The 16,946-nt window shown below is 34.5% G+C and overlaps 1 protein-coding gene across 2 annotated transcripts in view; it reads right to left on the bottom strand.

Moving 5' to 3' along the window:
- The window catches only part of GckIII (Germinal centre kinase III), a 93,381-nt gene that overhangs the window by 34,148 nt on the left and 42,287 nt on the right, over window positions 1–16,946 (bottom strand). Inside the window, exon 1 of one of the 2 annotated variants that reach the window (XM_018457506.1) lies at window positions 2,270–2,774. The exons of the other annotated variant lie outside the window; for it this stretch is intronic. Coding sequence (XP_018313008.1) covers window positions 2,270–2,578 — 309 coding nt within the window. The 5' untranslated portion in view covers window positions 2,579–2,774. Of the gene's footprint in view, window positions 1–2,269; window positions 2,775–16,946 lie in introns of those variants that run through there. 2 annotated transcript variants of the gene reach the window in all.

The following is a 16,946-nucleotide window of genomic DNA, read 5'->3' as shown; positions in this document are numbered from 1 at the left end:
ATATTCCCGACACCCATCAAATGTTTTGCAAATAGATTATCACGTTCTAGGTATTGCCTATTGTCTACCAGTTTTCATCAGCGGGTCAATTTCAACTTATAATTGAATTGTAAAACCTATCAATATGCCAAATATAGACACATCGATAGTAGCTGATCATGGATAGACTGTCGTATAGCGTATAAAAAAAGAGAAAATGCAAGTTCATCATTTTCGCAACGATAAATCTGGGAAAAGGGCAAGAAACGTTGAACTAATTAATGAGAAAATTAATTTCTCGTACTAACGCGGAATACGTCGTGCAAAAAACTGCAGGTTCTTATCCTATCCTCGTGATAAGTATCGGAAAAACGGTGAGAATGTGTCGGATTAATTTCAATCAGGAAATTAATTTTCAATTCTATCATGAGATTTGCGAAAAATCCAATTTCCTTGATGTAATATTAAATCAAAGACACATTTCCGATATTTCCGCACGGATATTTGTAGGCTGTAAGAATTAGATATTTTACGACATGCTCTCCTGGATATAATGACACATAATTCTCTACATTCTTTTTTCTTTCTCCGCCCAGGTATCGTCGGTTTTTTCCGGACCATTGCCAATCGGCTTAGCAAGTGAATTAAGCCGCGTTACAAAACCTCTAATAAAATATTAAAGCGTTAGTTAACTTCCAATAAGTTCTCGAACCTTCGTGAAACCTTCGGGTCTTCCATTATTAAAGGTTCCCAACAAGCCAGTGATATCCTGCGAACTTTTGATATTAAAATACTTGAATGTCCGGATCGTATCAAATGGAATATCGAACCTTTTAATCTCAAGATTCCCACGAAATGCTGGATATTTGGATCTTAAAATGTTTTCGACGCTGAACTTTTAACATCGGTTGTAGAATCGTAAATCTGAGGTGCATTCGTGAAATATATATTGTTCGCTCTCATGTCTGCTACACAATTGACTATAAATTCCAGATGCGCAGTACAAGCAGATATACTCAGTAAATCGCTCTTCAATTCATCCCTTATATCCGAGGCGATATCCGTAACAGCGGGTTGCAGTTGCAGTCGCAGCGATCTGGAATCCATTCTCCAAATCGTACTACAGGGAATCGTTCTTGAGAGGTCCTTCGACTCGCTGAAGAGATTACGGGAAAGGGGGGGTTGCTTCAGTTACTATCGGACGAAGTTCCGTTTTCTAGGACCTCGGGGGAGAAGATATTCGCGCTACACCACGCCAAACACAATAAGAATTTATATCGATCATATTTACAGCCATACACGAATTTTATATTAAAAAGCATATATCAGGATATTCAAAATAAAGTTCCATTAAGACATATACATCACAATCACATTTCTATTAGTGATCACAATGATTGAGCGCGTATATGAATATATGAATGATTATGACGGATTCAATAATTATTATCTTATTTGGAACCTGACGTAAATATGGTTCAGATATTGTGAAACAATATCCACAATACTACATACGAGAGATAAAGTAGTTATTAGACCTCGATATTAAACATGTTTATTTCAAGTCAATGTGAAAGTCTAATTATTAACAAATAAAGATAGATATTATTAGATATCGAAAGAGCAATGGCAACCCAATCCTTTAAGTTAAATAACATTTGGTTATTTTAACTTCTATGTGTGTCATCTCTCAATTCATTCAACAACGTAAACTCGTAAATGCAGATCGACATCTCTTTCTGCTCGTCGCCCTTTTCTGCCCTTTCAAGCTATTTCAGAATTGTACTGCAAGAAAGTATTCCTTGAATCGCGGCTTTCTGGGCCGGTTCCAAGAAAACTCTCTCTACAAACTCCTAAGTTGGCGTTCGTACTGTACGTCTCGCCACCGGAATGCTCCCGATTTCATGATGTTCTTCCTCCTTTTATGCGTCCAATAAAGTACTGCATAACTACCGACCGCGAAGAGATAATGATCCGAAGCTGAATAGTTCCCATCATTCGCTAAAATGCGATTTATACAACGCAGTTCACATTCGTAAAAAACAAAAAAACAAAACAAAAAAACTAGATGATTTGTTTCAGACGTATCCACTCTTTATCTCTTTACATTCTTCATCTATCACTTCTAGATACAGTCTGTAGACCCAAACGATTATGTCCGAAAGATTTATGAATTATTCGTCATCATCTTTTTCTCAAGAGATTTTTTTTTATCAAACTCCGTTCCGCTCAAGAGAATCCGAAATTGAAGGACGTCTCCATGGAGAGCCTTCGGGAATTTTGAACTCACCGAGGGTGTGGTACTCCGATGGGTAACCGATCTGGGATGCGGCAGGGATGTGTTCTTAGTATTGGTCGGACCTCCATTGCAAGGCCTCTGGCCACTGTCTCGTCGGGAAGGCGGTGGAGGTGGTGGCAACGACATGGGTCGGCCGCCGCTCCTGGCTGGATGCTGCGGCGCAGCCTGGAATTGGGTCCAGGACTGACGCGGTAAATATCCCGTCGTTACATAGCCGCCCGATATGAACTGTGCTGAGCCGTTCAGATGCGGCGGCGTCATTACCGCCGTTTGCTGCGCTGTTTGTCCACCGTTTCGCATTTTTCGCACGCCGCTGGGCTCGTCCTTGATTCTCAACTCTGTTGCAGATGACACCGATGATGATTGCTTGAGAAAGGAAGCTACGTCAACGCGTTGCACGTCCAATCGCAGTGGTCCTTGGCACAACGCGCGTACCTCTCATCATCGAAACGCGCGCACATTTGTGTTTCGCCACTGAATACTTTCAAGTTTCTGGAGAGATTCGAATCTTGTTTTTATTAAAGAAATATGTCTTTCAAAGCTTTTAACAAGGTTTTTGATTTATCTGTAATTAGAAAGATTTTAAGAAATCATTCAGAATAATACAAACATTTATTTTGTTCTTTTATAATTCAAGTAAAAATTTAATTTACAAAATATATTTAGTGTTTGTATTTGGAAATGGCATTTTAATTTGCGTGAATGTTTTTCCGAGAAGAAGATATTAGAATATTAGCACATCTACAGACTTATATAAAATAAAAACACTTCTGTTGTAATTCGCAGACGATTTCCGACAAAGCTGCAGTTCCGTTAGTCCTTTCGTTTCTTTTTGCGCTTCCTATCGCCATTCTGTCGTTCTTCGTTATATAGCGTTAAGCTACCGGGACAGAACAAAGTGTCGGTAAAGGACGCGGTTGTATCAACAAAAAGTTCCAAGAATAGTTCGATAAAAATGCGGTACAAAAAGGGCATCCAATGCGAGCGAGAGAGAGAGAGAGAGAGAGAGAGAGAGAGAGAAAGAGAGAGAAAGAGAATCGAGCAGTCGTCCTCGTTGTGTTGCGGCTTTTTCCACGAATGAAGCTCCACAACATGGACCGCTCTTGAGAGCCTCTCCGTGAACGAAATCGATTTCACGGACGTTTTCGAGAGTTCGAGCAACACGGTAGATGTTAACGGAACAAGAAGTGTACCTCCTCGATTTTTATTGCTGGTGATGCAGGAACGTTTTGCTTGATTGAAAAAAAAAACGCGATAGCTACAAAAATTCTCGTATCTCTGGAAAGGTTTTAGTGCAAAATTATGTCGTAAACCATAAAACTGCACCCAACTAACATTATCGTAACTCAACCTGGATTACATGGAGCTCAAGATGTCGCAATCGGATTAACTGACGACTCGAGGAAGTGTTACAAGTTCAGTGCCAAACGCGAAACGTTCTCCCTCATAAAAATAGAAAATACCAATCGCGACAACAATTTAGGTCAATCCGGGGAAGTGGGGGGAGGAAGTTAAGACTGATTGGGTGCAGGCGCGATCAGATTAAATTTCGGCTTTGCGATGACACGTGGCTCGAATATCGATTGGCAAAGAGCCGCAACGATAGATTCTCGGTCAAAAGAATAAATTATGTGGATTAGCTTTGGCAGCTTTACTTCTCGTAGACAAGACGAAGAAAGGACGATAAAAAAGAAACGAGTTTTGGAAGAGGATATCATACTCTTGAATCTTTAATCGTATCTTTAAATCTTGTATTTTCTCTCGTTGGCTCGAGAATCATTATTTATATTCACATTGGCGATCGCTTTGTAATCTTTTGTATCAGTGCCATTGGTAAGAAGAAGAGAAAGAGAGTGTGATCGTGTCGAGGATCAACGTCAACAAAGGGAATAAATGGATCGTTTGGCCGATATATCGATTAAGAAGAGAGAAAATAGACTGCTATCGTGACTCGTTTCTCGCAATCACACGAGCGCGATCCGACACGCTCGAATAATTTTCAGGGTGGCAGCTTCCGCCGGAAAGTCCGCGTGCGCACCATCACCCTAGAAGATCAGGTTCGCTGCACTATCGATACTCGATGCCGCTTGTGCGGCATTAAATCGCCGAGTTGGACGGTGATTAACTTGTGGCTGGCGCAGATACTCTCGAACAAGCGGAAGCGAGACCGGCTACGACTCGGCCTTTCCGCTTTATAACCGCGGGAATGTCTAGAAATTTGCTCCGCGTTGTTCATTCACTCTTTTTCACGCTTTTTTAATCACACTTATGACACGCGTAACATACATCCGCGCTAACCAGATTTCACAACAAATCTTACATAAATGCATCCCATGTTCGGCGCATATATGTACATATTCATTTTATTACCATTAAATGCTATGATTGATCGGAGTATCTCACAGCTATCGAATTTCGGAAGATTACCACAGAAAATTTAATCTGGTGTTATAAATAAATAATAAATTTACCTTTTTAAAAAAAGGTAAAGAAAGGCGTCAAGTGTGCGTGTTCCTCTAAAAAAAAACCGCTACCTCTCTCTCTCTAAATTAATAATGCGCTTGTATGTGTGCTCCTTGAAGAAAAAAAATGACTTTCTATTCCAAACTTATTCCAAATGTATTTTCCAAACTATGAAAGTAGATAATAATAATTTTTTTCAAAAAATATCTGAAATCTTTAAATTGCACTAATTATAAACAGAAAATACATTTCGTTGAAATATTAATGTTATATAACTACTTTTAAACAAAAATACATGAAAATAAGAGCATCTAATTAAAAAAGCATCTAAAATAAAAAAATTTTGATATAAAAAAAACTTGGCGCCGCTAGCAAACTTGGCTTAGTCTAGAGTGCCTCTAGACAGAGTGAAGACATGAGCCGGAAGACGCTACGTTTAAGTCTTACCGAAACGTCAATGATTGACCCGCGCAGTTGTATAAGTATCCCTACTTATAAAATTGCTTTTACGTATTCACATACATACACTACATCGACAACACATCGACAAACTGAAACATAGCGGCATCAATCACGAAGAGGATCGCTCATGACTCTGCCTAGAGGCACTCTAGATCAAGCCAAGTTTGCTAACGGTGCCAAGTTATTTTATACACTAAAATTTTTTAATTTCAATTAGATGTTCTTATTTTCATGTACTTTTGTTTAAAAGTAATTATATAATATTAGTGTTTCAACGAAATATATTTTCTTTATAATTGGCGCAATTTAAAGATTTCACATATTTTTTGAAAAAAAATTATTATTATCTACTTTAATAGTTTGGAAAATAGGTTTGGAATAAGTTTGGAGAATAGGAAGTTATATTTTTCTTCAAGGAGCACACGTACAAGCGCGTATAATAATTTAGGTAACGATTTTTTCTGAGAGGAGGCGCCTTCTTTTACCTTTTTTTAAAAGGGTTAAAATTTGTTATTTTTACATAACATTATCTTAAAGCTTATTAAATTCCTTTCAAAATGACACCTATTATTTTTTAAAATTCTGCACAGAGAGAAAAATGTTTGGTATTTGTAACTATAATTATATATTACTATAATTATGATTATTACTGCTATAATAATAATAACAGTAACTATATATATACCATAAAAAATATGGTTGTCCCAAAATATAACTATAAAATTATAGTCACTTGAATCATTTTTATGGTAATTTCAACTATTTTATGGTTATAACAACTATAATTATAGTCATTTTAGGTTGCCAACTATATACATTTGTTGCTGGAACTATATATATAGTTACTGTTATTATTATTATAGCAGTAATAATCATAATTATAGTAATATATAATTATAGTTACAAATACCAAACATTTTTCTCTCTGTGTGCCCATAGACTTTTAGTATTTACCCAAAATGAACTCAGTATTTCATAATAGGGGTCTTTCCTATATCTCTACACTGAAAAAAAAATTTATTAAATTTTAATAAATATTTCTTTAAATAGTCCTAGCGGAATATTTACTTACGATAAATAAATATTTAGATTAATGAAAAAAATGATAGTTAAATCAAACTAATAGGTCTTGTATTTAATAAATATGTGTTTACATTTAGTAAATATTCCGCTAGGACTATTCAAAAAAATATTTATTAAAAGTTAGTAAATTTTTTTCTCAGTGTACACATATGCTTTCTGATATTATACAAAATATATCCAGAAAATATTTTTATTCCATAGATATTCTATACATGCAAAAAATATCTTAATGTCTATTATTATTAATAAAAAAATTTAGTAATGGGATATTCAAAATTAGTCGTATTTTCCTGTGTAACGAATTTCATGTGTGTGTTTTGGAAATAATTAACTACGTTACTCAACAATTATTTCAAGTATTTATGTATATTGGGTGTAAATGAAATAATGCCCACTAATCATACAGTCCTATTCCTAATAAAAAAACTAAGTCGAAAAGTCCTCTACCATTTTGCAATTTTCGCAATAGTTAACGAGATATTAATTTCTAAATATTGCCAAATAAACGGATAAAATCGATGTATAAGACAATTTTGAGGTATCTTTCCATATTCTTTGTGCAATATTTTGAAGATTTTTCTTAAAGAACTCTTAAAGATATCTTAAAGCTGTCTTATACGTCGATTTTAGACATTTTGCTCATTGGATAACTAAAAAAAATATTGCGAAAATTGCAAAATGGTAGAGGACTTTTCGTCTCAGTTTTTTATTAGGAATAGCACTATATGATTAGTGGACGTTATTTCAGTTACACCCTGTACATATATGTCTCAGTCACAGTATTAATTCAGTAAAAGTATAGACTTTATAGTCTGCTGTATGCATTTGCTATACGTAAATACAATGCATACATTGATTATATTTCACTGTATATTTCACTGAAACATATCACATTCTCATGAAATTAGCAAATAAAAATTTTACAAATTTCTCCTATTTACTGTACGTAAATGTATGTATTGACTAGTAAGTATTATATGTACATTTACTAAAGTTTGACTGTGGTATGTACATCTAGTATTATATTCATAGACGATAAAGAAAAAGTTTCGATACTTTCTATCTAAAAGCATTCAGACCATCTAATCGTTCAGAGAGTTCTTCAAAAGCTTTCATATCGTTATCAAAACAAACCACTGTTCACATTTCTCAGTTAAAAGTCCTATTTACTTCTTCATCAGTCTCATCAGACTATAAAAGTACCCTCGCATACTAAAGAAGCTTAGATGATTTTGAAGTGTGCTCCACGGTGTCTCATAATCGAGTGATTAAAAAAATAACGTTATTGTTTTTCTTCATTAAACAGAAAGTTAACAATGAAAGACTATTTGTTCTTAGTGTTACTCCTAGCAATAGTGTCAAATGCATTCGAGGAAACTAGTTACTTTTCGACAACAAACAAAGCCGAAATCAACACTACTGAATCAACCGAAGATCACAAATCCGAGATTACTGCTACTGAACCAATTAAAGATTACAAACAATCTTCTCTATTCTTTAATTTGACATTCATCTATGAAAAATTGAATGAGTTACGTAATGTTTTACATGAGTCTTCAGATTACACTCGTTACATAGAAGGATCTCGCATTCTCATGAAATTAGCAAATTCTACAGATTATTATTTGTTTTTCAAATATCCTCGATATCTCTTGATGGATCTTTTATTGCCAAAGAGATTAAATGTGTCTAATAACATCTTTAAGGAAGATTTCAAGAACTGCAATGCAATGGGAAAAACGGTCCGCAGTATTCTGGACATAATAATTTGGAAGCCTTGTAATATGAAACACTTTCTTAACGAAACAGAAATTTGCTTGCGAAATTTGGAGCATCGTATTAAAGAATCAACGACAGATAAACTCGAAATCAATATTATTGAATCAACCGAAAATCACAAATCCGAGATTGATACTACTGAACGAACTGAAGATCACAAATGCAAAATCAATACCACTGAACCAACTGAAAATCATGGATTTTCTCTAATTGTATCGCACTCCCTTGAGAAATTGAATAAGTTGTTGTATCCTTTAGCTCCCGCAAACAACTTTCTCAAAGAGTTAATAACTTTACATATTAAAAATACAAGTTATGACCGTGCACTGATACGTCACGTAGTACCCCTAATAGATTTATTGTTGCCAGAAGGATTTGATATATCTAATGAATTTTTGAAGAAGCAAAACTATTCGGAAGAGTTTGATAACCCCTGCAATAAAGCAAGAACGATACAAGTCGTGATATACGATATAAGTCGCTTTGTCTCGATTAAAGAATACTTTGCATTTCTACCAAATGCACAAGAGAACGATATACATAAAATGTACAATGATATAAAAGTTTGCTTGCAATTCCTGGAGCTTCATATTGAACAATTAACAATGCAAAAATTGTATAAAAAATCGATCGAAACTCATGTCGATCACGAAGTCACGGCATCCACGTTAAAGGATAATTCAAAATTAAAAATAATTTCAGAAGTTGTACAAATTGAACATGAAAATAAGAATGAGACTACTACTCTTCTAAAGGTACCCTTCTAAATATTAGGAAGGTTGCCATTGGAATATTGCCATTAACACAGAAGGCAGAAGGTAATATTTCCAATGAGTTATTAATAACAAATTTTCAAACTGTCTTACTAATCCTTTCTTGAAGAAAGAAGAAACTTTAATTTTACAGTCTTCTATCAGGTTTTTTTTCTTTTTAAAGGAGAAAAGGAGCAGGAGTGTGCTTAGCGAGCGTACAATGCGTATACAGCAAGTGGCCAAACCCAGAGGCAAATGTTGACAGCATTTTTATTAAAATTGTCTTTCTCTTTACTGTTCATTTTTATTAATATATTATTATATTATTCATTTTATTAATATATTAATAATATATTTATTAATATATTCATTTTATTAATATATTAATAAATTAACTTTAAAGATGTACTGGCGATAATGTTCTAACATTGACAATAACTCGAAAATTTAATAAATTGGTTCTATTTATTATCTATTTTTCTATTATTCTATTTATTATCTGAAAACACGTGTAAACCTGAAGCTGATTCTCTATCTAGTTCACGAGTTATCCAATTTAATTTTGCATGAGTTCTTATAGAGTGGTATCTCTGGTGGAAATAAATCGCTGAAAATCGCTAAAATCTATATCAGTTGATCTATTTTAGTATAATTCATACTGAAATGAGTTAATTAATATAGACTTTAGCGATTTTCAGCGATTTCATCGATTTATTTCCACAGAGCAACAGCATATTCCCGCTTATATCAACAAAATTATAAAGAAGCAACATTGCTAATATTCTAAAACTTTGTTTGTGAGTAAATAAAATACTGAGCGCAACATTTCTAAAAAAAAATTCATATCGATTTACTAACTCGTTATCAAGATATTAACGATAAAGCAACACAAAATTCCGAATGAACTATATAATCACACTTCAAAACGTGGCAATCAGTGTCAATTAATAGTACGAAGGTTAGTTTACATATCTTTTTGATTTTTAAGTACCGTGATGTTATAATATTACATAGCACATGATGTAAAAGATAGAAAAAATTTTTAAACAAAAGTTGTACGGTTTCAATTCAATCTTGTGAAGAAAAAAATTTTTTTTAATTTTTTCTATCTTTTATATTTCCGACGATATTTACTTCGAAAGAAAAATACCGTTTTTTTTTCAAAGGAGTGTTTCACCCCTTAAACATGAGTTAGGGCATGTATAAAAAAATACATGTCTCTTAGATTTTCGTGTTTAACATATTTCATGGAGAATCAAATCGGTTCCGGACAGTTGTGAAACTTCCCTTGTGAGTGGGTCCAATAAACCCCCGCCGTCAGCTTCGGAGGATTAATAATAAAGTTATATAGATGCATAAAATATAGGAATGTACTTTTCTTCTACTTGAACTCGGAATTGAATTGTAACATCGCGTGCAGCATGAATTTGTATAGATTTGTGTCACTGTATGATGCGCCATAAACACGTCTGCCTAGCTGGCCCCCCCACCTAACCAAATCTTAATGAAAAAATTATGGAATAATGCGCTATTTATGCGCTATTCATATCCGCAAACAAAAATTTTTGCGCTCCTTCCGTTTAGCTAAAAAAAAAAATTTTTTGTGGGGGGGCTGAGTAGGCAGTCAGTCAGCCCCCCCACCCATTAAAAATAATTGATTTGAAAAATTAAATACACAGGATTTATGCGCTATTTATGCGCTACTATTTCCAAGCGTTTTCGATTTTTGCGCTGCTACCCTTAAGGCACTTCCCTCTTGGAGCAAACAGACATATTCATCCTTAAATCGTTTAAAATTGCAAAATTAAATACTCTGACTATGCATAATAATTCTCTGATTTATGCGCTACTATTTCCAAGCGTTTTCGATTTTTGCGCTGCAACCCTTAAGGCACTTCCCTCTTGGAGCAAACAGACATATTAACGCTTAAGTCGTTTAAAATTGCAAAATTAAATACTCTGACTATGCATAATAATTCTCTGATTTATGCGCTACTATTTCCAAGCGTTTTCGATTTTTGCGCTGCAACCCTTAAGGCACTTCCCTCTTGGAGCAAACAGACATATTCACCCTTAAATCGTTTAAAATTGCAAAATTAAATACTCTGACTATGCATAATAATTCTCTGATTTATGCGCTACTATTTCCAAGCGTTTTCGATTTTTGCGCTGCAACCCTTAAGGCACTTCCCTCTTGGAGCAAACAGACATATTCACCCTTAAATCGTTTAAAATTGCAAAATTAAATACTCTGACTATGCATAATAATTCTCTGATTTATGCGCTACTATTTCCAAGCGTTTTCGATTTTTGCGCTGCAACCCTTAAGGCACTTCCCTCTTGGAGCAAACAGACATATTCACCCTTAAATCGTTTAAAATTGCAAAATTAAATACTCTGACTATGCATAATAATTCTCTGATTTATGCGCTACTATTTCCAAGCGTTTTCGATTTTTGCGCTGCAACCCTTAAGGCACTTCCCTCTTGGAGCAAACAGACATATTCACCCTTAAATCGTTTAAAATTGCAAAATTAATTACTCTGACTATGCATAATAATTCTCTGATTTATGCGCTACTATTTCCAAGCGTTTTCGATTTTTGCGCTGCAACCCTTAAGGCACTTCCCTCTTGGAGCAAACAGACATATTCACCCTTAAATCGTTTAAAATTGCAAAATTAAATACTCTGACTATGCATAATAATTCTCTGATTTATGCGCTACTATTTCCAAGCGTTTTCGATTTTTGCGCTGCAACCCTTAAGGCACTTCCCTCTTGGAGCAAACAGACATATTAACCCTTAAGTCGTTTAAAATTGCAAAATTAAATACTCTGACTATGCATAATAATTCTCTGATTTATGCGCTACTATTTCCAAGCGTTTTCGATTTTTGCGCTGCAACCCTTAAGGCACTTCCCTCTTGGAGCAAACAGACATATTCACCCTTAAATCGTTTAAAATTGCAAAATTAATTCTTTAAGGATGTAAAATAATTTTCCGATGTATGCCTTATTATATCCACATCCAAATTTGATTTTTCGAATTATGAATTTTAGTTTTCACCATCTAGCGGTGGTTTTTATCGACATTTCAAGTTGGGAAATAATTTATTATATGTAAGACCTCTATTAAGCTGGACCCCCCACCATCGAAAATCAAATTCGGAATAGGTCAAAAATTTAGTGCTAATTAGGTGCTAATTTAGTACCCTATTCCGAAGTTTAGTGCTCAAACCGTTTAGCAGTAAAAAAAATGGCGGGGTCCAGCATTATTTGACGACCGGGTAACGTATTTTAGAGCGCGGCGCGCTCCAATATTTGAATTAACGCTATATTTTAATTCTTTTGGCTCTATTTTGGAGCACTAAATTAGCACTAAATTCCCTGTGCACTTATTTGTTGTATACGTGCACTGTATATATATTTTTTTATGGGGGGTCCAGTTTGTCATTAAGCTGGACCCCGCCATTTTTTTTACTGCTAAACGGTTTGAGCACTAAACTTCGGAATAGGGTACTAAATTAGCACCTAATTAGCACTAAATTTTTGACCTATTCCGAATTTGATTTTCGATGGTGGGGGGTCCAGCTTAATAGAGGTCTTACATATAATAAATTATTTCCCAACTTGAAATGTCGATAAAAACCACCGCTAGATGGTGAAAACTAAAATTCATAATTCGAAAAATCAAATTTGGATGTGGATATAATAAGGCATACATCGGAAAATTATTTTACATCCTTAAAGAATTAATTTTGCAATTTTAAACGATTTAAGGGTTAATATGTCTGTTTGCTCCAAGAGGGAAGTGCCTTAAGGGTTGCAGCGCAAAAATCGAAAACGCTTGGAAATAGTAGCGCATAAATCAGAGAATTATTATGCATAGTCAGAGTATTTAATTTTGCAATTTTAAACGATTTAAGGGTGAATATGTCTGTTTGCTCCAAGAGGGAAGTGCCTTAAGGGTAGCAGCGCAAAAATCGAAAACGCTTGGAAATAGTAGCGCATAAATAGCGCATAAATCCTGTGTATTTAATTTTTCAAATCAATTATTTTTAATGGGTGGGGGGGCTGACTGACTGCCTACTCAGCCCCCCCACAAAAAATTTTTTTTTTTAGCTAAACGGAAGGAGCGCAAAAATTTTTGTTTGCGGATATGAATAGCGCATAAATAGCGCATTATTCCATAATTTTTTCATTAAGATTTAGTTAGGTGGGGGGGCCAGCTAGGCAGACGTGCCATAAACACCACAGTTACTTGAAACAAAACGTGAACAACCGGCGAAAGATGAATCGCTTGAAATACGATAGCGTATTGTTTCCACTTTGCTCATTTTCAAGTAGACTCTCGTTTTCGGTCACCGCTGTGAAACTTGGCCTTTGTCCTCGCCGCGGCCATAAAGTGAAAACGTGGGAATATGTGTATCAGGTACAAAGGAAGGATGCATTACGTCGCGCGGGCATAATTGAACCATTCGTGTTGTTTTTTGTTTCTTTTAGATCAAATTTTGATGGATACCCTACGAAATTATCGCACTTATACACTGATGCTAAGATTCTTTTATATTCGAAATTGCTCAAAGAGATCGTATAGTTAATTCTAAAAACAGCCAACTCATGATAAATCAAATTGAAATTAAAGTTTTGCGTATTAATTATGCGAACGTAATTATAATTATGGTATTGGAGATGTTCGAAATTCGACAAATTATTTTTTATTTATCCACGAATCTTTTAATAATCTGAAATTCATATTCCTCTTTAAATTTATATTACTCGCGTGTTTTTTTTAATGTAATTACTCGCGTTTCTGACACTCCAACATTATATCTCAATTTTCATTTCTGAATGTTGTCTTCGATAATTTACAATTAAGTAAGATTGATAATATTTTATTAATAAAGATTCTTTAGATAAATACAATTTTTTTTCAAATTGTGGAAGAATTTGCGCTAAAAATAATAATGTATAAATAGTGTTCATACAATCGAATTTATAAGGCTGGAGTATCTTTACGGTAACCATATTTTCTTAAAGAAAATAAAGGACAAATATGAAAATTTTAGGGTTTTATTCCTACATGTTTTCAAACCAGTTGACTGTTAAGAATTTATAAAATTTTATGCATAGTACAGGGTGTCCTATGGGAATGTGTTGAAACTAATTAGCTGTCATTTTCGAAGGTATTCAGTTGAAAAAATAAAAATTGTGCTGAAAACAGGAAAATCTGCAATTTTTAAGGAGTATAAATAAAGTTTAACAAAATGTACGTATGTGTATCAATTAATTTTATTGATGAAAAATTATGCTAAAATCAAGTAAGCGCTAAAATTATATGTAAAATCGCAGATAAGATCGAAAAACAGTTTCAGATTTAGTAGCAACTATTTAAAAAGTTATTAGCAATATTAAAAACGATACGTTAGAAAAAGTTTTTACGAGTTTTCGTAAAAAATTTGTGTTTTGTACAAATTCAGATGATGCACCCTCCGAAAAAATTACTCCTTGGGATTATGAGCATATTTTTCATCAATAAAATTAATTGATATATAAACATTTTGTTAAATTTTATTTATACTCGTTAAAAATTACAGACTTTCCTCTTTTCTCAGCGCAATTTTTGTTTTTTTCAATAACTGAATACCTTTGAAAATTGTAGTTGATTAGTTTCAACACATTCCCATGGCACACTTTGTATAATCAAATTGAGATAATGCGTAGTTTTCTGATAGTTTGAAACTGGTTCGACTGTATTGGAACAAATACTTGATCTGAAATAATAAAAGGTTCGAAATAATAAAAAAAAATGAAAAAAATTTTAATTTGAATAAATTTAATTTAAAAAATTAAGAAACATAATTAACAAAAACAAATTGCATTTGTATGCATGAAACTGTAAACTATTTTTCGTAAAAATGCTCATTAATATAATATTAGACATTGGAACGCTAGTTAAAAAAGAATTTTCTGTAATGTCAAAATTCTGTCAAAATAAAGGAGAGTAAAGGACAATATTGAAAAATGAAGGAGAAAATTGAGTTTTGAAGAAACAAATAAATCTAAAAGACAGCTATCTAAAATAAAGGACTGTCCTTTACAATAAAGGACATATGGTCACCGTAAGTATCCTGGACATAGCATGCGAGTAATGGAGGGATAAGAAAAATCGTAGACCGAAAAAGAAAAGAATGCGTGTTCGAAAGGTGGACTCGACAGGTCTAGAACGCTCGATGTAGCGATACTAACGCGTGCACTATACATCCGGAGGGTCAGTCACCGTTAGACGATAACCGAGCGTCGGAGTAACAGGCGCGACGATTTTTCGAAATGTACACGCACGTGTCCCATACATCCTGCGTACGCGTGTGTACGTCTCGCGGTCACACGTGTGCATGCACATATACGTTCCTAGGTTGTCCGTTATTCCGGAATAATTGGGACTCTCGGCTACCTGTACGTGAGCGAACGACGACCAACAGTACGACGCACTTTCCTAAGCGCGACGACACGCCGAGAAGGTGAGTCGCCGCTTGGCATTCGTTACGCTGTTGTCGTTAATTGTTAATCGTGACGCGTAGGCGGATACGAAAGCGTGCTTTATTAGGATCGCCATATACCGTGGGATCGACAGCTCCGCATCATCTTCTTATGGCATGCATCACCGACGCCGGAAAAGGAATCGCATCGCGAAAAAAGTACTATATACTTTCGCACTAAACACAACGAGAAGATTGTTACAATATAGACAGCTCAAATTTTATTGATTTTTAAAAAACATATATAAAAGTGTGAGATCAACTTTCTCCAATAAAACTTCTTATTAATTTAATTATACATAGTATTTAATAGTCCTGAACCGTTTTGTTAATATTATAGATTGCGAAAGTGCAATATTATTTCTTTTTCCTTCAATTCACTGGAGGTTAAATCGAAAAATTGTTTAAGTAATTTTGAAGAGATTTCGCACTAATAAAATCCTAATATTTTCCATTGTCTTAGTTATTAAATTAATGCAGATCGAAACGCGGAATAGACAATAGCGATAAAATTTCCGACGAATTGGAATGCTGTGTCTATTCCTATCGCTGTTCTTATCGCTGTTGCTTCGTATTGTGTTTAGGGCTTAACTTCATGAAATTGCTTCGTTTTATATTGTAATTTTTATAAACAAATGTCTTCAGCGTCACAAATACAGAAAATCAAACGGTAAAGGAATAAGTAATGTACACTTGACACCCGAGATATCACCGTATCTCCTCTCCGAGCTCCTATTGGAGCTCTGAAGTCACAGATTCTAGATGTTTTAAGATTATTTGATGTCTTTTTTTATCAGACGTAATATAGGCACTTAGCAAAAAACGTACCAATTATATCTAATAAACAAAAAATACTTCAAACAAAATGTATACTAACGAGATTGCAAAAACGAAGGGTGAAAATTTCACATTGCCGATGGAGGGTTAATAATGCCATTTAAAAAAATGGAAGCAGGAAATGTAGACTACAATTAGACGACGTATACAAATACAGAGGACGAGCGAGTGCATTTCTGATTCGTGCGTTGAACGGAGCGAAAGTCAGTGACCGTTATTTCTTTTACGATTTAATACGCGGATACACGTGCAAGTGTAATATTATCTCGCCCGTTTAGGACTTTGCCAACTTTATCTGCGCGTTTTTCTACGTTGAGAATCTAGTGCGACGTGGAGAAAAGTTGGGTGTGGAGGTACTAGGAAATGTAATGAATTTTTAACGCTCGCGGCATCAGTAATAAGTAATAACGCACTGCAACGCGAAAATAATTCTAGTAATTAGATTCAAGATGATACGCGTAAGAATGTAACACTTCAGCAGCTTCGAGGAAATACAATTCCCTGCGAAGAGACGAAAGGATGCGCTCTGTTGCATCTTATCATCTATTATATAAAAAAAAACCGATATCGTACTTCTCGCTGATTTCGACGATTCATCGTCTTCTCGAAACCTTTTAATCTATGACGAGATAATTGCAACATTATTGAAGAATTATTTGCTGCAACTATGAAATTCCAGCGAGCCGAAGCTTTCCAAATCCGACGTATCACGCGCGGCGATCTAAACAGAATGCAACCGAACGAAATTGCTCG

This window comes from Mycetomoellerius zeteki, unplaced genomic scaffold (genome assembly GCF_001594055.1).
Source record: "Mycetomoellerius zeteki isolate Tzet28-1 unplaced genomic scaffold, Tzet1.0 scaffold64, whole genome shotgun sequence".
Taxonomy (NCBI): Eukaryota; Metazoa; Arthropoda; class Insecta; order Hymenoptera; family Formicidae; genus Mycetomoellerius; species Mycetomoellerius zeteki.
This window is presented reverse-complemented; position numbering and strand designations above follow the sequence as displayed.